We start from the raw sequence: 25,773 nt of genomic DNA on the forward strand, positions 1-25,773 counted from the left end.
ACGGGTGAAGTCGGGGGAGCCGCTGCACCTCAGGAGGCCCGGGAAGCCACCTGAATGTGGCTGGCAGAGCCTCCGGGAAAAGCTGCCACCCTCGCATCCTGGGAAGGGCATCGGCAGTGACTCGAAAGGCCGAGGCAAGCCTCTGCGCCCCACAAGCCCAACACGACCACTGGAGCAGGACTGGGGGGGTCGGAAGGATGCCCACCAAGCGCAGGCATGGGAGAAGGACTGGAAACAACAAGAGAAGCCTGTGTGCCATGCAGACTTGATGCACCAGCTGGAAAGGGACTGGAAAAGCCCTGCTAAATGTCTGGACACAGGGCTACGGCCAGATGACAGCTGGAAAAGGCCTGAGAGTCCAGCACAGCTGCTGGAGGACAACTGGAAGGGTCCCAAGCGCACTCAAGACACAAACAACCCAGAAAAGCCATTGGAAAGCGACTGGGGGAACAAGAGGCTTCTAATTTACCATGTGAGTTAAACAGAAACCAGAGGTGATGGGGATGCCCCCAGGCGTAAAACTGGCAAGCACAGAGTGGGTGGGTCCCCTGGGTTGCAATTCTGCACGCTCAGCCTCCCCTGGATCCTCTGCTTCTCCGGGGGAGCTGTGCTGCCTGCCTGGCACCGGGAGGAGGGAGGATGCATCCCTTGCTGGTCCATGCCAGGAGGTGAATGCTCAGGTCTGGGAAAAGAGGCAAGGACTTAACCTGCACAACTTCAGCTCCTGCTTTCTCCCCCTGCAGCCCCAGCTGGGTGGAGGCACCTTCCCAGCACACAGCAGTGCCAGCTCCTCTGGAAGCCCGCAGCCACATTCAAATGCCAGTGAGAAGCGCAACAAGGTAGGGGCCAAGCCCTGGGAATGAGGAAGGGTGGCCACCCTTCTCTGGTGGTCACTACAGGCAGCACCTGGGTCTCCAGCACTTGATCTGAACAGGCTCAGGGTGGTGCTGCCTTCCTGTGACCTCCTGGGCACCACACTCACTAGCACCCCCCTTGCGTTCGTCCTTTCCCCATTTATCGGGTGGGGAAACTGAGGCAGAGAGCCTTGTCTTAAAGCCAGAGAGGGACAAGCAGGAGGCCTTAAACTAAAATCGGAGTGTCCCTGCTTTCCTTCCCTTTATTATTGCCCAGTGCTACGATGGCACAAAAGGTTTTACAGGATGAAGCAGGCTTTAGCAGCACGAAAGAAGATACAGTTAATTGTGTTGGCATTCCTGGGATACCAAAAGTTGCACAAGAGCAGCTTTGGAGGGCTGTAGAAAAGTGTCCCAGGGTCCTGTGTAGCTGGCAGCTGTGCCCGAGTCCCTGCCTCCATCCCCCTTCTGTCTGTCAGTTGTCTTGGCCAGGTTGTCCCCTGCCAGGGCTTGGCTTTGTGCCAAGGAGAAACTGCAGCTGGGCAGGAGGCTCTGAAACTCGAAACGGGTGACATCCCTTCCTTCGCTGCCCTGCCCCAGGCCAGAGAGGAGCTGAAAGCCTTGAGCTGCCACTGCACAACTGAGGCTGGTTGACCCCACCTATTCCTGGTTTCTTCAGCACTGAGCTCTTGGCCAGGCACCTTTGGTGAGAAGTGTAGTCTCAGTGTAATTGAACAGCAGAGCCTGGCATTTCATTATGTGGAGCTCATGCCCCTTTTCCTTTGGGATCATCTCTAGCAATTCCCCTTTCTGATGCCAGCTGGCTTTCCAGGGGCACAAAGCACCTCCTGCTACCACCTCTGCCAGGATGGCAAATCACAGCTTCAGGGGTTCATCTGGGGGGACAGGGGACCATAGAATCATAGAGTGGTTTGGACTGGAAGGGACCTTAAAGATCACCTAGTTTCAACACCCCTGCCATGGGCAGGGACACCTCCCACTAGACCAGGTTGCTCCAAGCCCCATCCACCCTGGCCTTGAACGCTCCCAGGGAGAGGGTGTTTACAACTTCTCGGGGCAGATAAAACCGAGCAGCTTCAGGAATGAAGGTGAGGACCCCACTGTGTGCACACACATGACGGGACTGCTGAAAATCCCTGCTTTAAAAAATAATAATAATAATGATAATAATAACCCCTGCCTGAAAGAAAACCCTGCCTGGAGAAGGGCTGTGCTCACGGCTGTCCTTTCTTAGGGCAGCAGCGACTCAGCCCGTCCCTCCCTGAGCTTCAACTTTGCCCGGGCCAGCCAGGAGGCAGCGGGACGCGGCTCAGCCCCATCGCCGCCCCGTCCCGGGGCCGTCCCCGTGTTCCGTGTGCCCCGGCGGCCTCGCCCGCCCCGCCGGCTCCATTGGCTGCGGGCGGCCGGGGCGGCGGCGGCTTGGCTGCCATTGGGCTGCCCGGGCCCTCCCAGGAAGTTTAGGGGGGAGGAAAGGAAAGTTTTTCGGGTGGGTTGTGGGTTTTCTTTTCTTCCCCACCCCGCCCCCCTCCTTTTTTTTTCTCTTTACTTTTTTTTTCTTAATTAAAAAAAAAAAAACAAAACCAAAAAGGAGGGGTGGGGGGCGGAAGGCGATCGTGGGGCGGGCGGCAGAGCCAGCATGGTGGGCCCGCGGAAGCCGCCCGGTCGCTGAAGCAGCCCCGCAGCCCTGGCTGCCAGCGCCCGGCCCCGCCGCGACCCCGGCCCCGCCACCGGCCCCGCCACCGGCCGCGGCGCCCCCGCCATGACGGTGAGTTGGGAGCGGGGTGCCGGGATTGGGGTGGGGGGTCGAGGGGGAGAGCTCCTGGAGGGGATTGCCCGGCGGGACCCCTCCGGGCAGCCCGGGGCTGGGAAGGGGCGGAGGGTCCCCAGCTGTCAGCCGCCGCCCCCCCGGGGTCACTCCGCTCCCTGCCCGCCCCGGGCCCCGCTGCTCCCCGCCGGTGCCCGAGGCTGCGGCGGAGGCTCGGTGCCTCCTTCAGAGCCCGTCACAGCCAGGTTCCCCTCCTGGGCTCTCCGAGGCCGCTCGGTAGAATCAGTCCGTTAGCATCACTTCTTCGTTAGCGGTGGGCATCACCCCACCTGCATAGACGTCCTCAAGGCTGTACGTGGACCGGGCTGAGGCCCGCCGAGCTCACTGCACCGATGACCGCAATCGGATGCAAAACCTGCGTCCCCCCTGGGCGTGGGGATCTCCTGCTCCCTGCGGGGACCAGATGCGGTTTTGGGGCCGGGAGCGTCCCACCCCTGGGGCGAGCCTTCCTCAGCACCTGATGGCCCCGAGAGGAAAGCTGCGGAGCAGAGCGGGGTGACGGAGGTGACCGGTCGGGTTGTGTCCCCCAGCTGAAGGGCGGTGGGAAAGGGAGAGCCTGTCACCCCAGCCTGTTGCCCGCTTGCTTTTGCAGTACATATAGATGCAGGAGCTACATGTGTGCTCCAGCCTGGGAGTGGTTTTGCTTCCACCCAACCGAGCTGGAGCGGTTTGGCTTTGTGTTTTGGCCTGGGGCCTGCGCCTTGTGGAGCGGGTTCCCTTTTTGGAGGAGAGGAAACATTGTGTTTTCCGGGAGGCTGAGAGTCCGTCTCGTGGAGGTGAGGGGACCTGTGTTTCTGGGGAGCATTTGGGAGCAGGAAGAGCTGGAAAGCATCGTGACAGCAGAGACTTGCAATGGACAGAGCACACCTGACCATCCCGTCCCCTCCTTGGACACCAAACTTTCTCAGCCTGGCGCAGCCTCTTCTCGGTCCTGGCGCCTCTGTGCCACCCAGGAGCCATTCTTTTGCTCCCACCCCATCCCCTTTCCTTCTTTGGTGTTTACATTCTTCAGATACTTGCAGGCTGTTATCACCTCCCCTGTAGCCCTTCTTCAAGGCAGAGCAGGCAGCTGCCTCTCCTTAACCTGTTGATGTAAGCCAGTCTTTCCAGGCATCACCAATGTCCCTGGCCACTTGGGACCCCCTCTGGTGTCTCTACCTGGCCAATTGCAGGGCTGAACATACAACTCTGGTGGGTACAGATGCAACCAGGCAAAATTGCTCCTGCCCTGTCCCATGCTGAAGCCTTGCCATCTGCAGCCTCAAGCTGTGCTGCAAGGCCATGCATTTTGCCGGGGGTGCATCCTGCCACATCCTTGCATCTCCGGCACCCGGATCTCTCCCAGCAGTTCGTCTTTCCTGGACGTTTCCTCCACCCACCGCAGGGCCATTTCCTCTGAGGGGGGGGTTCGGTTTGGACCCCACTCTCTTCTCTGCTGGTGTCCCAAGTTCTTTGTGCCAGATGAGGAAGCTGGATTTTGTTGTGTGAAGGGGGAGAAAAGTGGCTTTAAGTACTTTGTGCATCAACTGGTGCCTTGTCCTCTGGTGCCAGCCCTGCTATGACAATAACAGATCAAAGCCAATTCCAGGGCTGTGGCTCTGTGTCTGGGGCTGGCAGGGAAAACATGAGCCCTGTGCAATTCGCCCACTTGGAAGTAACCCTCTGGGGGGGATTTTCTGGCCCCAGAGCTGCTTCAGAGGCAGCAGTTCCCACTGGACTTTGTGCCAGTTTTCCTAGCAGTGTACAATCCGGATAATGTTCATTAGTTTAGCACCTAATGCTTTGGTGTTGTAAATCGACAGTAGGACAAGAGCCAGCTGATCTGTACAACAGCCCTAGCCACAAATCCCTTAGCTCTCTTTCTCCCTATATTGTTTTTCTGCCTCAGGAGCCTGCCGGGCTCTCTTCTGCTGAGCACACGTGTGTCCCGGGAGGGGGAGGTTGTGCTTTGACGTTTCGCCTCCTTTCCTTCCCTCCTGCCGCTCCCAGTTCGGAGCCGGAGCTGAAGTCACTGGATTGGAAGGGATAACGGGAAAAAGGGTGGAGCTGCTGCCACAGGGAAGGAATTAATTTTTGCAGTGCCTTTTCAGGGTGGCAGCAGGGCCAGTGGGATGTCCAGGTCCGTAGGGATGAGGGTGCGTGCATCCCCCGTGTCTCCCAGCTGCCGGCAGCACCCATCACCTCGGCGGGAGGTGAGGTGTGGGAGCCCCCTGTGCCCTTTTGCTCTGGTTTCCTTCCCTTCCCTAGTGGCTTGGGGCCACAGTTGGACACTTCTGGCCAGGCCTGAAGCTGTAGCAGCTGCTGACTCTCCCCTCAGCCAGCATTCCCGTGTCTGCTCAAACCAATAGCCAGAGCATTGGGACGAGCCAGCATGTACTGGGCTCTTGCCACCCCATAACCTTGGGTGTAACCCAAGAGCTGCAGCTTGACAAGATGAAAGCAGGGGAAGGCTTGGCCCAGCTGGGCGGCCAGGGAGCTGGGATTGCTGGATAGCTGCAGCCAACTGCTGGGCTCATTTGCAGGGCACAGAGTGGCCGTCAGCTTGCTGAGCCATCCTTTCTCACTAGCTTGGTCTGGGGTGATGGTTGTGGCATGTGGGGACTGCTGGGGTCTTCCCCAGGGCTGGCAGGTCTAGTGCCAACCACTGGGAGGTCCAGCTCTGGCACCATCACCTCTTCAGCACTGTCCCTGCCTGGTTCGGCTGCAGAAAAAGGGATAGATCAGCAAACTCTGGTTTCTTGGGGAGAAGAGGCATTGCACTGTATTTTTTGGTGGTGCAACTTCTCCAGAGCCAGTAGCATTGGGAGGAGGGACCAGCTCAAGCATGTTTGTCTGAGGACAAAGCCAGGGAGAGCAGTTCTCATGATTCAGCTCTCTGGCACTCCACCTTGGGAAGGAGATAAACTGGTTGGGATGCCGCACTGGTGGTGTGAGGTTAGGAGGAGGCAGGGAGCAGGGGGGGAAACTTCTTTCTTGCATGGGGTGATCCAGATGAAACTCTGTTCATCCTCATCTTTGGTAGCTGTGGCTGGGCAGAGGGCTGGCTCTGCAGCAGAAGAGAGCAGAGAGAGCTAGGTAAAGAGGAGCCTCCAGCATCTTGGAAAGGATTGAGGCTTGAAGAGGGTCAAGTCTTGGAGAGGGTCAAGTGCATGTTGTGACTCTGATTTTATCCCTACCCTGGGGCACATGATTTAAAGGCTTGTGTTTTTACAGGTGTTGAAGCACCTTCTGTACATTTGTTGTGAGGGCTGCTTTTATCTTTGATAAATGATCAGCGGTGAAGTTACTAGAGGGAATGTAGCTCTGAGGCACAGATGACCAGGGTTTGGACAAGACATGTCTGATTCTTTGCAACTTTGCCTCTGTCTCCGATGCAAGTTCCATCAGTGGTGGTGGAGCACTCCCTTCTGCCCGCTCTTCTTGTCTCTCTCCCTCTTAACTGGTGAGAACTAGATCCAGTCCTCCTCCACCAGGTCCTGCACCCCTATGAGTTTCCTAAAAGCAATGGCAGGCTATTCCCACTGTTTTTCTGCCACTGGGGCCTTGCCTTCCACCGCCTGGCATGAAAAGCCCTTTTGTGGGTCACTCCAAGACAATAACCTTCTGTTTTGTCCTTTTCTGTCCAGCCGGACCTCCTCAATTTCAAGAAGGGATGGATGTCCATCCTGGACGAGCCAGGAGAGGTAAGCCAGAGGCAGGGACCTGCTTCTTCCCCCAGCCCATGCTGCTAGAGATCCCTGACAAGCAGCTGATTTCCTTCCCCCTCCCTCGCTGAGATCACTCCCACTGGGAAAGGCAGTGAGAAGCCTTTGGTGGAGGTGCCTCACTCTGTGTGCGGGCATGGAGGTTCACCCGGTGCCCCTCTCCCAGCCAAGGGGGAGGAGGAAGGGGAAGAGAAGGCCAAGAGGTCATGGTGCAGAGCATCCCTCCCTGTTCCTATGCTTCCCCTGGTAACTGCCTATCCCTTTCCCTCCTCTCTTTTCCCTTCCCTGCCCTGCCTGATTGGCCTGCAGTGGAAGAAACATTGGTTCGTGCTGACCGACTCCAGCCTGAGGTATTACCGAGACTCGAATGCGGAGGAGGTAAGCACAGCCAGCCTTTCTCCAGCCCTCTCTTCCTTCCCAGCCTCCGGGGAGAGGAGCACAGCCCTGGCATGACCGGCAGCACGGGAGAAGCAGCAGTTTCCTCTTCTCCAGAAGGGTGCTGGAGGTGGCGAGCTGTTCTTTGCCAAAGGGTGACAAAGAGGATGGGTGTCTGAAGGAGGCTTGGTGAAGCTGGCGGGGGGGCCTGTCAGTGGTGGGAGGTGAGGAGAAGGTCTGGACCTGTGGCTGGGCATCTCTGATGCTCTCCATCCATGCTGCCCCTTGGGCTAAAAGAGGCCACGCTGTGCTGGGGAGCTGAGACGGGCTGCTGGGGAGCTGTGGGGTGAAGGCAGAGGGGGCTTGTACTTAAGTGAGGGTGCTGGCAGGTGGTGGGGGTTAGTTTAAAGCTGGGTTTGCACTGGTGTCCTAGCGGGTGGCTGTGCTTGCAGGCTGATGACCTTGATGGAGAAATCGACCTCCGTTCCTGCACGGACGTGACGGAGTTTGCGGTGCAGCGCAACTATGGCTTCCAGATACACGTGAGTGTTCGGCACCGCATGGACACGGAGCAGCAGCCCCAAGGGACAGTGGGTGGGAATGGGTGCTCCCTCCTCGTGCCGAGGTGCTGGGATGTGAGCTGCACAAACCTTTTGCCAGGACAATGGCCTGGCAAGGCTGGTTGGTGACACCTGGGTGGCAGTGCTCAGGGACACGAGTGCTGCCTGCCTGCAAAGGAAAGAGGAGGGAGGGGGAAGGCATGCAGGGCTTGGCTGAAGGCTGTGCTGAAGGCAGCCCAGGAACCAAGCTAAATGCCAGGAGTATTTACTCGACCTCTTGGCCAAGGCAGCTTCTGTAGAGCCGCAGGGAGGGAGTGGTGAGCACTGCAGATCTCTGTGTAGCCTGTGTGACTGTGCTCAGAGCAACAACCTGTGCCCTGGATCCAGCCCCAGTGCAATCCTGTCCTGGCTACTTGCTGTAGCAGCAGGAGCTGGCTGCCGAGGCAGCACAAAAATGGGTATTTCTGTGGATGTGCAAGGCTGGGCACTTCACAGCCTGGGTTTCCCTGTGGCCCACTGCTGTACCCCAGTGCTGCTGCCCAGCTCCCAGGACTTGAAACAGCTGGATTGCACCAGCTCACATTTGGCCAAATGTGCTGGCAAAGTTTCTTTTGCCTTTGCCTGGAGATGGTCTCATGGAGGATGTGCAATGGGCTTCCCTGAAAAGAGTGTGTCCACTCCCACTCCTCCACCTGGCCCCAAGAGTCTTTGAGACAGCAGGTGGCCTCTCTGACACTGTCCCACTACCCACGCGAGCGGGTGCCCGGAGAGTGAGGGGAAGCTGCCTGCACCTCTGACAGGGCCTCCGTTGCCTCCCTGTTGCAGACAAAGGATGCTGTCTTCACCCTGTCAGCGATGACCTCGGGCATCCGGCGCAACTGGATCGAAGCCCTGAGGAAGAACGTGCGCCCAGTTAGCGCTCCTGATGTCACCAAGTAAGAGCTTCCCCACGCCACTTCTCCTCTTCCTCCTCTTCCTACCCCTCTCCCCTGGCAAGCAGGGAGTGGGAAGGCCCCTCTGGAAATCTGTCTGCTCCCAGATCAGCCCTGCCCTCCGCTTCTCCTGAATGTGGCCTGGATACACCAGGCAGTGGCAGGGATTGAAAGCCTGATGGTTCCCACACTTAGCACCCGCTTTTTCCCTCACCACATCAGTTTAGCCCAGTTTCTACACTAGTATGGCTGGAACTGGGGTGAATTCTCCCTGCCTCATGGAGTAACTTGTTTCCCTGAGGGATGGGGTGCTACAGGCCCAGCTCCCCACTCAGGGTAGGGTTTTATGAGGCTGGGCTGAGTGAGGGCTGAGCCTTGGGCAGTACCTCTTCTTCACTGTCTGCCACTCTGGTTTCAGGCTCTCAGACTGCAACAAGGAGAACTCCTTCCGTAGCTGTGTCCCCCAGAAGGGCTCACTCCGAACAGAGGAGCAGCAGCGGCTGGGCTCGGGCTCTGAGGGGAATTCAAAGGGTGGTCACTGGAAGGCGGATGGGCAGCACCATGCCTTTGACTACGTGGAGCTGTCTCCCTTGCCACAGGATCCCGGGAATCAGGGGTCCCTGCAGAGGACGAAAGGGAGCCTGAAGGTCTCCGACCGAACTCCCAAGCATGAAGAGCTGGAGCGGGATCTGGCTGTCCGTTCGGAGGAGAGACGGAAATGGTTTGAGACCCCCGATGGCAGGGTCCCAAACAGCGATGGCCCAGGGGCAGACTTTTCCCGCAAGGTGAGGGAGCAGGACCTCCCCGCTCCCCCGCTCACAGAGGAGCAGCGGGTTTGGCTGAATGAGGAGATAGAGAAGAAGTGGCTGGAGCTGGAACGCCTGCCCTTGAAGGACTCACGGAGGGTGCCCTTGACAGCACTGCTGAACCAGAGCAAAGGGGGCCAGGGTGACACCAACGAGGCACTGAAAAAGGAGGTAAGAGCATCCCTCTTCTCTGTAACTGGGATTCTGCTGGCCCCTTCATGTCATCCCTGGCAGCAGGAGGCTCTGCAGAAGAGCAAGGCAGAGGTGCACAGAGACATTCATTCTCTCTGGCTCCATTTGCTACCCATCAAGCGCATGGAAGCTTTTGCAACCAGCTTATGTGAGGTTGGAGACCTGCTCTTGCATGCCTGGAGAGGTTAGCCAGGCCATGTTTGGTCCAGAATAAGTTAGCTGGGGGCACTGCTTGCATGGAGTTTGTTTCCTGGGTGTACATCTGCAGCCTCTCTTCTCTGGCTGTTCCCAAGCTTGCAAGCACTACACCTGCCAGCCTTTGAAAGGCACCATGTCCTTGTCTGCCATCCCAGCTACACGTGCAGGGCTGGTTTCCTCCAGCACAGATCCACCTGTGGAAGTTGGGTTGTCTCCTCCCCTCCTTGCTAGCACTTACCAGGCTTGGCAGGCTGCTATTCCTGTGGGAAGCAGACATCTCCGTTGGCTATGCATGGTCCTCCCCATCCCTAATCCCAGAGTTTGGATGCAGCACATTGTTCAGGCCATGGCACTTTTTCACCCCTGCCTGAGCATCTCTCCCCCATCCGTGGCACAGGTCCAGTCACTGCAGGCACAGCTGGAGTCCTGCCGGGCCCAAAACGAGAGCCTTCAGGAGGCAGCGAAGTCCCAGGGAGACAGACACGTGCCCCGGGGGTACATCTCACAGGTGAGCCAGACGTGAGACCCTGGGGTCACTCCCAGCCCTAAACTGGGAAATGCTGGGATGCAGCTTATTGCCGAGCAGGAATCGCTAATGACTGGGTTGCTGTGGTGACCCCAGCTGAGCCCAGTTTCAATCAATGTGAATTATGTAAAGGCTGGTGTGTGTTGCCTGGCCTTAAATGGGACAGAGTGTAAATGGGGAGGAGGAGGAGGGTTAGGAGTGAGGTGTAGGATCTGTGCCCTGCTTTGTGTGTGGGTGCAGTGCTGGCCTGGCCTGGGAGGCTGAGCCATCCTCCAGCTCGGGAGTGGGTCAGCAGCCTTCTGCTGAGCCACCCACATGTTCCCCAGCAGTTTGCAGCTTGCCAAGTGTGGCTCTTGCTAACAGAGGCTCCCTAATCCCTAGTTAAAAGCAGTCTGTCAGGCCCTGGGGAGCTCCTGTCCGTGCCAGAGCTGCCCGAGCCCTGAAGGTCACTTTGACAGCACGGCCTGTTCATTTGCTGGGAAGGCACATGGGAAAGCCCGCAAGGAAGAGTTTGCTCACGCTTCAGCCTCTCGCTTCTCTTTGTTTATTTATTTTGCCCCCCCCCCCCCCCCGTGGCCTCATCCAAAGCAAGCGGGGTCACATCCCGTGGGAGGTTTCCTGGGGGGAGGCTGCTGTTCCACTGCACTGTGGGGATTTCAGGATGTGCCCTACATGTCGAAAGATACCGAGGAGGAAGGAAATAGGGGCTGGTGAAGCCTATTGCAGTAGGTTGGCTGTACCTAGCTCAGATAAAGAAACCCACAAGTCTTGTGGCGCCCAGCCCAGCCACTTACCAGTCGTTCTGTCTTCTTTATTTAATATTTACAGTTCACAGGCCTCTTTATGGTCAAAAAAAGGAAAAGGAACGGGGAGGAATGGCACCTTATCTCCCTAGTAGCTTAGCTCAAAAGGCAGCATCTCACATCTGAGGCCAAACTTGGTCTTTCCCCAAAGGGCTCGTTCTCTCACTCTGCCGAGGTTCACAGCCAGGCTGTGGGCAGATCACCAAATTGATCCCTCAACTTTTCATCTCCTTTGGTCACTCTGTGAAGCTTCCCAGCTTCCCTGTATCAGGAAGGAGTAGTCAGCAAGGACTTGCATTCCTGCAGCATGTTGCAGTGCCCCTTATATCCACCCTTGCTGTGTACCAGGGGAAGGAATGGGACAGCAGGAGGCTGTCAGGGCATGCGATGGGTTCTTAGCTCTTTGCTGACATCTTAGATGCCTTGGCTTTTTGAAATAGCACTCTGGCATGATTTGGTGGCAACAAGTCCATTCTAAGGGGCTTGGGGTGGTGCTGCCAGCATCTGCAGGGAGAGTGGAAGCATAGCTCTAAGGTGGGAAGCACTTGCTTTGTTGTAACACCAGTTAACTACAGTGCTTGGTGTTGAAAGAATCAACCCCTTGGCCTCAGAGCCATCAGAAAGGAGGGCAAACTGTGTGAGGAGGATCCCTAATCGTCAGGCTTTGGGGAGTGCTCTTTGGCAGCCTCTGTCAGGCCAGAGGGCAGTGCAGGGTGTCACTTTTCAGGAGGAGAGGCTCAGTTTTCATTGGTTCTGGGGGATGCTGCTTCATTTAAAAGGCAGATACTGAGATGTGGTTCCTGCTGTTGATCTCCTCCGGCTGGCACTGCAGTCTGGTGGAGGGGTCTGGGCTTGGGTTCCAGGCACATTATTCCCAGCTCTTGGCACATGAGAAATGTCCATGTCTTGTTTCTTCAAATTTAGGAAAAACAAGACGAACACTTCTTGCTCCTCATAGCATGCAGCGCTTGCAAAATGGCCAGGTCAAATGGTTGTGTTCTGTGATAAAAGTGCCACCTCACTTTTCCAGGGTGGTCTTTTCCTTCTGAAGTGCTCTTGCTTCTGGCCCTGGACTTGGGTAAGGTTTGTAAAGCCAAACATCAGTCCAGTCAGGTGCCTGTCATGGCCCAAGCCATGTCCGTGCCTAGGACCTTTGGGTCCCTCACCCCTCCTTTCCCCTGCATGGCAGGAGGCCTGTGAGCGCAGCCTGGCTGAGATGGAGTCATCCCACCAGCAAGTGATGGAGGAGCTCCAGAGGCACCATCAGCGGGAGCTGGAGCGGCTGCGGCAGGAGAAGGAGCGGCTCCTGGCAGAGGAGGCTGCGGCGACTGCAGCCGGTAGGAGCAGACACCAAGCTGTGCCCTCTCTCAGGGGAGGGGAGGCCTTCCCGCCTCTCCCAAACGTCTCTTGCAAGAAACCAGTCATCTGGGAACACCCTGCTGACCTTACTGGTGTGAGGCTGTTGCTCAGCAGCGTCTTGTAAGCAGGCAGGACTGGCAGAGGTGGCTGGGATCTCCCACGCTGCCCTGTGTTAGTCTCCTTGGCAGTGCTTGGCATATCAGGATGATCCTGGGGTGTGGAAAAGGTGGGCGATGCCCTAAGGGCAGATGGGATGGAGGGGAACCTGCAAAGACAGGTCTGGGAGCCTGCAACAGCAAGAGCTTGGCTGGTTCCCTGGCATGGTTTCGCCCCGATGTGCCAGAGCTGGGACAGCCTGATTGCCCATCTCCTGTTGTCCCCCTCCCCAGCCATTGAGGCACTGAAGAAAGCCCACCGGGAGGAGATGAATAAGGAGCTGGGCAGGTCACGAAGCTTCCAGCAGTGTGACTCCATCTCTGATGCCCTCCAGAAGCAGCAGCAGTAAGAAACCACCTCTCCCACTCTCCTTGCCTGATGCTGCCACCCTGTACCAGTGTCACCACACCCCACCTGCAGCTGTAGCCCCCAGCTGTCCTCCCTGTCACCTCCCCAGCTCCCTCTCCAGGGGCAGCGGGTGCCCAGTGGTGACTGCCAGGGCTGCTCGAGCTGTAGGGCAGGTGGGTTTACCCCCTGCTTGGCTATTTTCTCTATAGCACCTGTTTTCCCTATAGCTTCTTCCCTCTGTTCTCTTTACATTTCTCCTGCATGACTTGAAGCTCCTAGAGCACCATGCTCCTGGGGGTAGGAACTGAAGCCTTGGACCACAGGGGACATTATTTTGTGCCAATGACTGTTGTGGCCTGTGGCGGGGGGGAAGGTGATACCAGTGGCCAGGGGCTGGCGAGGACTGCAGGGCAGCAATGAGCTGGTGCCTCTTTGACAGGTTGGACATCGATTCCCTGAAGCGGGAGCTGCAGGTGCTTTCTGAACAGTACTCCCAAAAGTGCCTGGAAATTGGAGAACTCACCCAGCAGGCAGAAGAGCGGGAGCAGACCTTGCTACACTGTCAGCAGGAGGGGAAGGAGCTCCTCCGGAAAAACCAGGCAAGTGAGGGGCTTTTCCTGCCAACAGAGAGCATGGAGCACATTCCTGCTTCTCACGGCACAGCCTCTCTGATGAAACTCCCTTATTTGTTCATATTTCTTCCTTTCTGAGATGTTATCATCAGAAAGGAGAAAGCAAAAGTTGGAGGCTGTGGATGGGCCTGTCCTAACTGTGCTGTTAAATACAGCAAGTGTATTTGCTGCTGGTTGTAGGTGCCACTGTCACGTATGGGCAGGGGGTTACAAGGCGGTCTCTAAGCTGGAGCAGGGCTGGCATGAAGATGGAGAGGTCAGGACAGTGGAGAGGCTGTCTGGACTGGCTGGCTACCAGTGACATCTTTCATGTTTTCCCCCAGGAGCTGCAGACCCGCCTCTCGGATGAGATCGGGAAGCTGCGCAGCTTTATTTCGTCGCGGGGCTCTGGGGACCGCTCCGCACACAACAACGAGCGGAGCTCCTGCGAGCTGGAGGTACGGCAGTGCCCCCGGGCTGCCCCGCTGCCTCCATCCCCGCTCCCTGCCAGGGGTCTTCTCCTCACGGCAGTCAGGGCTCGGAAGGGGTGGGAGGGGGTGCCGGAATGAGCAGCAGGCCGGTGCAGGAAGGAGGTACGCAAGCTTCCCCGCCGCCACTCTCCCAACACAACCCTGCTGCTTCCTGCCCGGGCCCTCCTGGCCCTTCCTTCCTTTCCACCGCTGCGCTTGCGCCAGAGCCTGCTGGCCTGTCCGAGGTGGTGGCTCTTGAGTCACCTCTGGTTCCTCTCTCCTCTCCCTGGCCCAGGTGCTGCTGCGCGTGAAGGAGAACGAACTCCAGTACCTGAAAAAAGAGGTGCAGTGCCTCCGGGAGGAGCTGCAGATGATGCAAAAGGTTAGTGTTTTCTGGGAGCCTTTGGGAAGGCAGCAGGAGAGAGGAGGAAAGGGAGCCCCAGGGCTGCATCTCAGCAGGATTCAGCTGGGCTTGATGGGATGCTCAGGCCAAAGCCTCTTGTCACCTGTACTCCTCATCCATGCTTGCTCATCAGTCACGGCATAAGCTGGCGTAGACTTGCCTTGTACAGGGGAAACGTCACAGATACTTTGCTGCTGGTTTCCCAAGATGTATGTACATAAAAGCACTGACAAGCCAGGAGTCCTTCTTTTCCAGGTGGGAAGCCTGGATGAAGCCTGCCCAGCATTCCTCCTCCCCAGCCACCTTTTCTTCCCCTGGCTGTCTCCTTACTAGATGGACACACTTCTTTGGGCGCTGCTGCTGGGTCTGCTGCTCCCTCCACTGGCAGCAGCTCTTTCAGAGGGATTTTCAAAGACCCCTGCCAAAGGAGAACCTGAAAGAGGCTTTGAGATTCAGCGATGCTGTAGGAGTTTGTAACTTTCTCACTTAAGCTTCTTGCCATATAACTGGCTGGTACCAGTCCTTTCAGTGGCCTGCATCTCTCCTGGGGTTTATTTTTCACATATGGCTGGGCCAAACACCCACGAGCCATGGTAAAGACCAGATTGCCTCTGTAATCAGATGGTGCAGATGCCTGCTGCTGTGGGACCAATGACTCTGCCTTCCTCCCCAGCGTAGGGTTTGGGAAGTGCTGCCTCCACATTCTTCTTCTGAATACCTTCTGCATGGCCTGGATTGATATGGGCATCAAACCCGGGGCTGGCTTTCCCCTCCTCACCTGCTGGCCCTTCTTCTGCTGGGCTCGCCTTGCTGCCCCCTTCCCTAGTGTCAGCCCTAAAACCTGCTGACCCTCTCTCCCTCCCCTGGCAGGATAAGAGATTTGCCTCAGGGAAATACCAAGATGTCTATGCGGAGCTGAATCACATTAAGGTGCGCTCGGAGCGAGAGATCGAGCAGCTGAAGGAGCACCTGCGCCTGGCCATGGCAGCTCTGCAGGAGAAGGAGTCACTGTGCAACAGCGTCGGCAAGTAATGGTGAGCACCAGGGATGTTGTGATGTCCCCTGCGGGCACAGGTGGCTGAGACTGGCTTTGACGGGGCATGGAAGCTGCCCGTTCCTCCTGCTCCACTCAGTGCTGAAGCTTTAGCCTTATACTCTTCCTTCTCTGTTTCTTGCATCCTCTCATCCTGCATCCCTGACCCTCCTGGTGTCCCTGATGTTCTCCCAAGGTCACCAGCCCCTTCCTCACTGTGTTGCTCTTGATAACTTCTGCAGCCAGCACCAAGCACTGCTCAACCAGGCTGCAGGTGGGAGCCAGCCACTTGCTGGCCTTCAACCCATGGTTGGAGTGGCAGCGTGGGGGCAGCTATGTCCTACCTATGTAGGTGATGTTTCTGCATTTGCCTTTGAAGCCATTTCCTTATCACAGCACAGAAATTTTAGGTCTGCATCAAAGCAGCCCTGACTAGGCTCAGCTCTCCACACTTGCCTGTGGCCTTCCCTGCCACAGCTGGGGAGGGAAGAAGGGTGACAGGAACAAGGGTGTCCCATTGTCCAGAGCGCTTCTGCTTCTTGCTTGGGGATCCAAACCCTATCAGGATTGGGGTCACCCTGATCCACTAGTGCTTGCTGGTGGCCACCAAGATGGGTGGGTGTGTAGCAGGGTGCCACACAGCCATCTCCCAGGAGAGCAGAAGGGACAGTGTTGCTGCGCTCAGTGGAGTCTTTCTTAACCATTTCTGGTTTTGTCTCTCTCTAGGTCTGCTCTTCGTTTGTTTATCTGTTCTTGTTTTGTATTTGCTCCACTCCTCACTTACAGGGAGGGGGAGGTTGAATCCCATCCGTTATCGCCTTGGCGAGGAATCTCTCCCACCCCCCCAGCCTCCTCACTGCCCTCCCAAAGCTTTTTTGATGAACCCTTTTGTCTGCATACCTGAGCACATTGTTTGGACTGGCTCCTTACATGCACCTTCTTCAGGATTTTATATGTGAAAATTATATTTTATAAAGGATTTTTTTCTCCTCGGGAAGAAGGGGAAGAGGAGGAGGAAAACTTTTGCTACATCACCAATGTTTTCTAACCTGAAAAAGAGAATCTGCTTTTCCTTCTTGCCCCAGCCCTGGTGCTCCCGACCACACAGCCACCTTCAGCACATAGTCCCTCTCTTCCAAATATCTCTGCACCCACCCTGGGATGTACGGTGAGGACACACTTCCTCTCCCCATGGCACCTCCAGGGACCTGTGGAGAAGACATGCAAGCCATAGGAGGGAGCTGCTGGGGCAGTCTGCCATGGACATGCTTGCCTGGGACTTTTGAAAGAGGAGACCTTGGCAAGAGTCTGCATGATCAAGCTCTCTCCGTGAGTGTCCTTTGACTCCTTCAAGAACCTGAATTGGCAGGAGCCCAGAGCCATGGGTCTTCTCCTTTCTGGGGAAGAGGAGCTGTGAGGCTGCTACTGCACCTGCCAGAGCCAACTCCCCCAAAGGTGGCAGCTGCTGCTGCTCTGCTGCACCCTTCAACTTTTAACTTAATAAAATCTTCCCCTGTCGCTGAGACGTATGTGTTTGTTGAGGGGAACATTTCTCTAATGCAGTGTGGCAGTGTGGGGGGATATGATTTTTCCAGGTTCCTGAGTGATTTTGGGGCACCCTGACCCATATCTTCTCTCCCTCTGGATTTGGGGAGGGAAAGCAGCAGGAGCACCCCCAGCCCCTGGATAGAGAGCAAGAGGAGACCTGCAGTGCTATTATCCAGCTGTGTGCTCTACCTTTGGGTTTCAGGGGGAAACAGTCTGCTTCACCACACTGCTCTAAAAATCCTGTGTGGATCCGCAGCCCCATGGAGGGTGAGACAAGCCTGGGCTGTGTTAGTAAATACAGAATTGGTGGGGGCAGACAGCACTGCAAATTGCTGGCAGAGTAAATAAACAGTATGTATAGATCCCGGGGGTATCAGGGAGATCTCAAAATGCTTTATTCCTGTTTTTGGATGAAGCATATGGCTTTTTTGGTACAGTGAAGGACTTGGACGTGACTGTTCCTCGTTGAGCCCCATCCCAATGTATACATGAGCTGCTGCTCTGTAGAGAGCCTGCTGTAATTACAGAAAAGCCCTAATTGTGGGCTCACACCAAGGCTGGAGGCACTGTCTGAAAAGAGGAAGGTGAAGGGCTCAAGGAGGACCTTGCATGGACGTGGTGGATGCACCAGCTGGGAAGCTGGAGCAGTGCAAGATGTGGGGATGGGAGTGGAGCATAATGACACAGTGACAGCTACAGTGGGGAGAGTCAGGACACCTCTGCTCAGCATGTGGTTGCCTCACCGTGACCACAGTGGCCCCTGGGGCAGAGGGGTGCAGGCGCGTGCAGACCCGCTCCTCCATGGACACAGCTGCAGCGATTGCTTTCCCCAGGTGGGGCAACCCCCTTCCTAAGTCACAAATTCCGGTAAAACTGGGTTCCAGAATTTCATCACACGTGAGGCCCTTGGGCAACCTAGTGGGTGGTGCGAGAGGCCAGGTGCTGAGCTCAGGAGCTGGTTCCCCATCGCACTCACGCAGAGCTGGGGTTCACTCTGGCTGGGGCTCGGCCTCCTGCTTGGAAAACCTCCCATCCCTGTGCTGCCCAAGGCCCAGGGTATTCCCCCCGCCTCCCAGCAGGATATAACTTGCTTTTGAGTTAGGGGTGGTGTGAGCATTTGTCACACTGCGGTCTGGAGATGGGAAAGAAAAGAGGGAATAGAGCAGCTCAGGACAACTGCTTCCAGGCTGCAGCGAATGCACTTGCCATGGGGGATTTGGTAGGGACTAAGAAAGGAGAAAAAAAACAATCAGGGTTCAGGTCACCATCTTGCAGGCTGGCGTGTGTGTGCGTGTTTTTTAGACAAAGCAACCACTGAAACAACGCTCTGTATGTTCAGACCTACTCCTGGGGGAGGAACCCCCCAAAAGTGGAGGACTGGGGAGCAAGCAGAAAGTGAGTGAGGGGTGAGCCCTAGACTGCAGGCATGCACGCTGCTTGGTAGGCTGCTCACCAGCCCCTTCCTCAGAAGGTTCACTATCTCATGTTTGTTTGGGTTGGTTTGCTGGGGTGGTGTTGTGTTGGTATTTTTTCCCCTTCCCAACCAGGGGCTGTTGCTCCTGATAAACATGTGGCGTAAGCAGGGGGAAAATGTGCAGGCGCCTGACATGTGGTCGAACTGCCCCTCCTTGAGGCTCTGCGGCTACAGATCAGCTGCCGGATGGGCAGGAGGGTCCTGTCACCCCGAAACGGCGCGAGGTCTATCAGGCAGCCCCCATCTCGCCTGCAGCGGGGCGATACGGCCACCCCGCCATCGCTGCACCGCTATCTGCTGGGTGCAGGGCAGCTGGGTGGGGGGTGAGTGGCAGGGAGAGGAGACAACCCAAATGCGCGCGGGAGACGGGCATGATGGCCGGCGGAGCCCGAAAAACATCCCAAAGGAATGCCTGTACTCCCTCCCCTTGCTCACAGCGAGACTCGTCCCAGCCTCAAGCACCGGGGGAAAGCCACAGCCACGCAGCACCCTGGTTGTGTGCCAGCCAGCACCCCAGCTCCCATTGGAGCTTGTCATTGTTCTTTTAAAAAAACTTGTAAATCTTTTAAAACAGTGGTAATCAGCCCAGCAGCCAGAGGCAATGCCCCCTCACCATTTATTGGCATCGTTAAAGCCTGCTCTGCCGTTAGCAGTGGCCGGGCTGAGCGACTTACAGGGCCATTTGGATACCGTGTTGGTGGATGTGGTTTAGGGGAGAACTTTGTAGAGTAGGGATGATGGTTGGATGGTTTTCCAACCTGAATAGTTCTATGACTCTATGATTTTACGACTTCATGCTGGGCTGACCACACTGCACTGCACCCTGGGGCTCAGGGCTGAAGTTCTGACAAACACAGCAGGAAAATCAGCCAATTTCCGTGTTTTGCCTCTAAAAAAAGCACTGACATGCTTGAATCTCAGTGCCAGTGAGGCCAAGGCCCACTGCTGGGGATTTTGAGCCTCTTTGAAAATGGAAAAGGGGTAATATAAAATGTTGTTGCTGACATTAGTCACCAGAAGTGCCCCCGTGTGCTGCGATGCCAGTGAACATTCATCCTGCCCCTGGAAGGCAGGGTCTGTTACCCAGCAGATCCACAGCACATCTACGATGGACACAGTTTGACCATTTAAGATGCAATCCACAGCTGGAAGTGCATAAATCCCCATGAGGTCTGGTTAAACAGTGCAGGGAGGGAGGAGAATTTAAAGGGGATTATTGAGAGGATTCCTCTGCTAGGCTCTGTCCTCCAAGGTTTGTCAGAGAAGCAAGATTTCCCAGTCTTTACAGACTAATGCCAGAAATGGGAGACACAGGAGATTTGGAGTTGTTGGGTAGCTCACTTCGAGAAGAAAAGGAGGTGCAGGGGGTAACCCATCTCACCCTGGGCATGGGATCATGTTCCTGTGGCCAAAAATATAGGCAGGAGCCCAAGCCAGGCACAGCAGTGGGGGTGGTCCATAGGAATAATTTCTCCTTCTAGATGAGCCCCCTACCATGCAGCCTGCACTGGGATGCTGGCAGCACCCAATTCCCAGCAGCAGTGGGGCTTGCATTGCCCTGCAGCACCTGCATCCCACCTCCAGCCTCAGCCTCCTGCCAGGAGATGGAAAACTCCTCTCCATGCCAGCCAGCACATGTTACGGATTGATCGGTAGAGCGGTGCAGGGTTCAAGGGGTGCTGTCCTATATAGAATGGGGTGCTTAGGGGTTACCTTGACCAGGATCCCCCCACGTGCAAGGCCTGTGGCAACCTGATGAGCGGTGACCACCCATATGCCTTCCCTCTTCCAAGTTGCTTGAGGGCATGGGGTGTTCCCCTTATTTTGACTGGCTAAAAATTAGGGAGCTAGCCCAAGTGAAGGATGTGGAACCCCCAAGCATAGGGGAGAGGGTGTTTGCTGGTGAACGGCAGCACCCACCAGAAGAGGCTGAGCAGCCCTGGTTGGCTGTGGGACCTGCCCAGGTGACCAGCTCAGATTAGACCCCTAATTTTCAGCAGGCTAAATACAGGTAAAGTGCCTGCCCTTTGCCTCTCCCCTGTCCCTACCCCCCTGCAGCCACTGCACTGCCCCGATAATGGCTGCCTGGTTTTCCAGGCTGGAGGCTCTGCTGTCAGCCCGTGCCTGCTGTGCCAAACCCAGGGGTTGGGGGGACAATGCGTACAACCCCCCCCACTCCACATCATCCCCTCAGAGCCCGGCAGACGGGTGAGCTGCTTCTGACGGTTAAAAACTTGGATGCAACTAAAAGCAGATGGTGCCTTATCTGCGGGCGCCGGGGTCGCCTACGTGCAGGCAGCCAGCGACGGCCGTTTATTCCCGGCTAGGAAAAATGAGCGGCCCTTCGGCCAGGCAAAGTGTTGAAGAGAGGCCACCAGAGCCTGTGTGCTCCACAGGGGGTGGGAAGCGATGTATTCACTAGGTCTTGAGCTAAAACGAATATCTCAAGGGAGATGGGAAGGTGGTTGCTCCTCTCTGCAATGAGGAGCTCTTCGCTCATAATAAAATCGGGTGGTTTCCAGGTGCTGTGAACCTGTCCTGCTCCCCAAAAGGCAGCAGGACACATGGAAGAGTGGCACCAAGGAGGGAGGCACAAGGGGATGCCCCCCACAGGTGGAAAAGCATCAAGGGGTGAGGGTCTCCTCCTGGGACAGGGGCACACAGCACCCTCAAATAGCACACCTGTATGTCAGGGAGGAGGCATCGAATTTTCCTACTTCTATTATTTCTATTTTCATTTCTATTTCTAATTTCTATTATTTCTGTTTCTATAATTTCTATTTCTATATATTTATGTTTATATTTATTTGTATTTACATATCTATACTTATTTTTAGAGATACTCCTTGTGTGTCCCTGACAAGTGGTTTTCATGCCCCAGGGCATCCAGGGCACAGGAGGGTGACAGGAAGGTGTGTTTTAATGCCCTGATGAAGTGCTGAGGTGTTTGGAGGTGCTGGGGTTCACCTCCAAACACCGCAGGGCAGGTCAGTGGACACCCAGTGGCTACATCTGGGTGTTTTGAAGAAATAAGGGGGGAAACCTTGAAATCCTATGGGTAAGATGATGATAGCAGCAACATTTAATCTCCCAGGAGCAGCTGACAGCTTGCCCAGCTCAGAAAGGATGGCTGATGGTGACCATCAAATGTTCCTGCTCCATACCCTCACAAAGACTTGGGTGCGTGTCCCCCAGAACCAAGGGGGGAGGGGAACAGCTTGTTATTTGTGGTCCCCACTACCCAGACGTCAGCGCTGAGCTGATGTCCGTCCCCAAAGCACCTGATGAGGAGCAAAGAGGGCAGCAGAGGGGGCAGAGGCATCCAGCTGTGGTTGCTGCTGCTGAGCCAGTTTTGAGCCCAGGGCTCTTCCTTTTCCCCTTGGTGTGCCCTGCAGCGTCTCTTCCAGTGCCCCTTCTTGTCCCCTGATCTTTCTCCCCGTGTCCTTCCTTGTCCCTCCCTGACCCCCAGTGTCCCCCCAAGTGTCACTCCACACATCTTGATGTTGCTCCGTGTCCCTGCCATCCCTCCTTGTCTCCCCAGTGTCCCCAAGTACTTCTCCTTGTCCTCCAGCATCTGCCCCCAGTATCTCCTCCTTGTCCCCACTCAGTATCCCTGTGTCCCTCCTTATCCCCCAGCGACCCCCCTACCCCTTGTCTCCACCCAGTGACCTCCCCAGCTGCTCCTCCTGGTCCCCCAGTGATGTCCCCAGCGTCCCCGCTTGTCCCCTAGTGACCTCCCCGGTGTCCCTCCCTGTTCCCACCTCCTGTCCCCCACAAGTGCTCCTCCTTGTCCCCCAGTGACCCCTCCCTGTCCCCACCCAGTGTCCCCCCACTGTCCCTCCTTGTTCCGCCCCCCCCCCCCCGCGCTGTCCCCGCAATGTCCCTCCTGGCCCCCTGATGCCCCTGCCCGTCCCAGCCCGCTGGCTGCCCGGGGCGGGGCGGGGCGGGGCGGGGGGACACGCGGGGACAGCGGCGGCGGCGGGTGGCGCGCGCGGGGCAGTCCTCCCCGCGGTCCGCCCCGCGCCTTTAAAAGCCCGGCCGCGGCGGGAGCGGCTGCAAAGGCGGCGGCGGCACCGGGAGCAGCAGCAGCGATAACAGCAGCAGCTGCAGCAGCTGCAGCAACGCTCCTGGCTCCTGCCGTGGTTCCCCACCGCTTCTCTCCCCAGCCTCACCCCGCCCAGAGGCGGGGGTCCCGCAGCGAGAGGAGAAGCGGGGCGTCGAAGAAGCACTGGCCATGACGGACAGCCCGGCTGCAGCCTCGTCTCCGGCCGCCAAGCCCAAGCGGGCCAGGTCGGCCCGGCGGCCGGCAGCCCACCCCACCTACTCGGACATGATCGCGGCCGCCATCCGGGCGGAGAAGAGCCGCGGCGGCTCCTCGCGCCAGTCCATCCAGAAGTACGTGAAGAGCCACTACAAGGTGGGCCAGAACGCCGACGCACAGATCAAGCTCTCCATCCGGCGCCTGCTGGCCGCCGGCGTCCTCAAGCAGACCAAAGGGGTCGGCGCCTCCGGCTCCTTCCGCCTGGCCAAGGCCAGCAAGGCGAAGAAGTCTCCGGCCAAGAAGAGGAAGAAGGTGGCCAGGAAATCCACATCGCCCCGGAAAGCGGCTAGGCCCAGGAAAGCCAGGTCACCGGCTAAGAAGCCCAAATCTGCTGCCAGGAAAGCCAGGAAGAAGTCAAGGACCAGCCCGAAGAAAGCCAAGAAGCCAAAGACTGTTAGGGCCAAGTCACTGAAGGCATCCAAGACCAAGAAGGCAAAGCGGTCGAAACCCAGAGCCAAGTCCAGCGCCCGGAAATCACCCAAGAAGAAGTGACAAGTCTAAAGGCGTCTCGGTACTCTCCCTATTGGTTTCTGTAAATAACTTTTGCCTTTATTCTTACCCCTTTCTATTGCTTTTTATAAAGAATTGATCTATCCCTGTCTGGAAATAGCTAAAACAAGGCAGTTACTGAAAGAAAAAAGGAATATGTTTGGTACGGAGAGTTCCCGTTTTTAAGAGTTACTGGTCTGGGTGTTTATTTCGATGTCTCAGAAATTTCTTGCCTGTGTCTGTTGTTTTGGGTTTTTTTATCACCGGGCTGCCTGTGGGGGGTTGGGAGGGATGCTGGCTCCTCCATGTGTCTGTCGAGGCCGTACAGGATTTCAATTCCTGATCCAGCCCCGGCACCTGGGGGCTTGAGCGTTTGCTGGGGCTGGGTAAAGACTCTCCTTGTGTCAGAGAGAAAGCGGGAACATATGGTCGTGAGAGCCACAGCTTTCCCCAAAGGAGGAAAAAGGGCTCCCTGCTCTCTCTTCCACTGGGTCCCCAACACGGGGCCTGAGGCGAGGTGTGCTGGGCTGGTGCTGGAGATAACTCCAGCCAGCAGGACTGGGTGCTGGCAGGGACTCCTGGAGCTGGAGCACAGCCAGGGTCTGTCCATGTCTGCTTTTGAGGAGTTGGAGGTGTCAGGTCAATGGGAAGGGTTTGATCCCTGGGGAGAAGGGACAAACAGGGCTAGGAGGGGCTTTGCTCCCTGGCGAGGAAGGGGCCTAAGCACAGCAGTGGGCAGCTCCACAGGCAGGCTGGGTGGACAGCCAGGCCAGGCTGAGGCAGAACTGCTGGAGATGGCCCCACTGTCACCTCCGGGTGCTGGCTTTGTGCCAGGTGGGGGCTGGCATGGCTCCAGGGCCTGCCTGGCCCTGCCTGGCCCCTGACAGCAGCTCTCCCTGGGCAGGGCTGGGCTGTGTTGACAGCCGGGGCTGGCAGGGAGCCTGGGGGTTGGCCCTAGTGCTCAGCAGGGTCTGATAGCCTTGGGCAGGAGGTGCCTAATCACACTTGGCTAGAGACATCGAACCTCCTGAGATGTCAGGATCCTCAACCCTGGGCCAGGAGCTCCAAAATCCCAGGAGTTATGGGTCCCCAGCCCCCTTGGGCTTACTGTGCCTAAATCCTATAGGCCTGGGGTCTTCAACCTCACAGGTGTTAGCTCCCAGATCCTCTGGCCTGATGATCCTAAATCATTTGGGTAGCTGGTGCCTGAGCCTTTTAGCCACTAAGGATTCCAAATCATGTTGTCCTGAAATCCATGGACTGGAGGCACCTAATCCCTTTGGGCTTGTGTTCCTAAGGCCCCTTGGCTCCCAGACCACCTAGGCTGAAGACCCTAAACCCCTCTCAAGAGCCTGGTCTAAATCACTCTGGCCACAGGATCTCCAATCAGCTATAGTGGAGGCTGGAGATGCCTGATCCAGCTGGGCTCTCTGTGTCTAAACCTGTTGGGTCAGTTAGTCACAAAACATTCAGCCAAAGGCTCTCAAATTCCTTGAGCCTGGGTACTTAATCTCCTTCAGTTGGTAGGTCATAAACATCTGACACCAAAAAATCCTTGGTCACCTCAGTTGGATGCACCCAAATCCTGTAGACTTTTGATTCATGACCCTCTGTGGTAGGCACCCATAAACCACCTAGATGCAAGGACTGAAGTAACTTGTGCTGAGGACACTGAATCCCTTCGGCTGGGGTGCCTAATTCTCCCAGGCTTGTTAATCCCTAAGGTCCATGATGACCTGTTGCTCCAAAATCATAGAACCATGGAATGGTTTGGATTGGAAGGGACCTTAAAGATCACCTAGTTCCAATCCCCTGCCATAGGCAGGGACACCTCCCACTAGACCAGGTTACTCAAAGCCCCATCCAGCCTGGCCTTGAACTCTTCTAGGGAGGGGACATCCACAACTTCCCTCAGCAACCTGTGCCAGTGTCTCACCACCCGCACAGTGAAGAATTTCTTCTTAATACCTAATCTAAATCTACCCTCTTTCAATCTGAAACCATTTCCCCTCATCCTCTCCCTACAAGCCCTTGTCAAAAGCCCCTCCTCAGCTTTACTGTAGACCCTTCAGGTATAGGGAGGCTGCTACAAGATCTCCCTGGAGCCTTCTCTTCTCCAGGCTGAACAACCCCAAATATCTCAGCCTGACTTCCTAGGAGAGGTGCTCCAGTCCTCTGATCATCTTTGTGGCCCTTTATTGGTCTTCATTTGGTTTGCATGGGCCCACCTCTCAAGCCTGTCAAGGTCCCTCTGGATGGCATCCTTTCCCTCCAGTGTGTCAACCTCACCACACAGCTTGGTTTCGTCTGCAACCTTGCTGAAGGTGCACTTGATCCCACTGTCCATCATCACAGAAAAGAACCGTAGAATTGTTTTGCTTGGAAAAGACCTTTAAGATCACAAGTCCAACCATTAACCCAGCACTATCAAGTCCGCCACCAAACCATGCCCCTGAGCACCACATCTACACGGCTTTTAAATACCTCCAGGGATGGTGACTCCGCCTCTTCCCTGGGCAGCCTGCTCCAGTGCCTGGCAACACTTTCAATGAAGAAATTTTTTCTAATATCCAAGCTAAACGTCCCCTGTCACAACCTGAGACCATTTCCTCTTGTTCTGTCACTTGTTACTTGGGAGAAGAGACCAACACCCACCTTGCTACAGCCTCTCTTCAGGTAGTTGTAGAGAGCAATAAGGTCTCCCCTCAGCCTCCTTTCCTCCAGACTCAACAACCCCGGTTCTCTCAGCTGCTCCTCATGAGACT

General features: G+C 56.4%; 2 protein-coding genes across 2 annotated transcripts; both read left to right on the top strand.

The window, feature by feature from the left end:
• Positions 1 to 2,332: 2,332 nt before the first annotated feature.
• Positions 2,333 to 16,699, top strand: TRIOBP (TRIO and F-actin binding protein). Its single transcript, XM_051641842.1, has 14 exons — positions 2,333 to 2,640; positions 6,327 to 6,383; positions 6,714 to 6,782; positions 7,232 to 7,321; positions 8,165 to 8,274; positions 8,690 to 9,248; positions 9,865 to 9,975; positions 11,986 to 12,133; positions 12,545 to 12,656; positions 13,099 to 13,258; positions 13,615 to 13,728; positions 14,036 to 14,122; positions 15,014 to 15,177; positions 15,903 to 16,699. The coding sequence occupies exons 1-13, from the start codon at positions 2,635 to 2,637 to the stop codon at positions 15,173 to 15,175; spliced, it is 1,785 nt and encodes a 594-aa protein (XP_051497802.1). The 5' UTR covers positions 2,333 to 2,634; the 3' UTR covers positions 15,176 to 15,177; positions 15,903 to 16,699.
• A 5,545-nt stretch (positions 16,700 to 22,244) lies between these two features.
• LOC127386428 (histone H5) lies at positions 22,245 to 23,196 on the top strand. The gene has a single exon (XM_051623423.1). The coding sequence runs from the start codon at positions 22,433 to 22,435 to the stop codon at positions 23,009 to 23,011; it is 579 nt and encodes a 192-aa protein (XP_051479383.1). The 5' UTR covers positions 22,245 to 22,432; the 3' UTR covers positions 23,012 to 23,196.
• The last annotated feature ends 2,577 nt before the right edge of the window (positions 23,197 to 25,773 follow it).

The sequence above is a fragment of the Apus apus genome, chromosome 1, assembly GCF_020740795.1.
Source record: "Apus apus isolate bApuApu2 chromosome 1, bApuApu2.pri.cur, whole genome shotgun sequence".
NCBI classification, from domain to species: domain Eukaryota; kingdom Metazoa; phylum Chordata; class Aves; order Apodiformes; family Apodidae; genus Apus; species Apus apus.

Bases quoted from the DNA above. Each gene is read 5' to 3' on its own strand.
- TRIOBP (XM_051641842.1), top strand. The intron at 13,259-13,614 runs GCAAGTGAGGGG...GTTTTCCCCCAG, and splicing joins AGCTCCTCCGGAAAAACCAG to GAGCTGCAGACCCGCCTCTC. The intron at 14,123-15,013 runs GTTAGTGTTTTC...CTCCCCTGGCAG, and splicing joins AGCTGCAGATGATGCAAAAG to GATAAGAGATTTGCCTCAGG.
- LOC127386428 (XM_051623423.1), top strand. From the start codon at position 22,433: ATGACGGACAGCCCGGCTGCAGCCTCGTCTCCGGCCGCCAAGCCCAAG.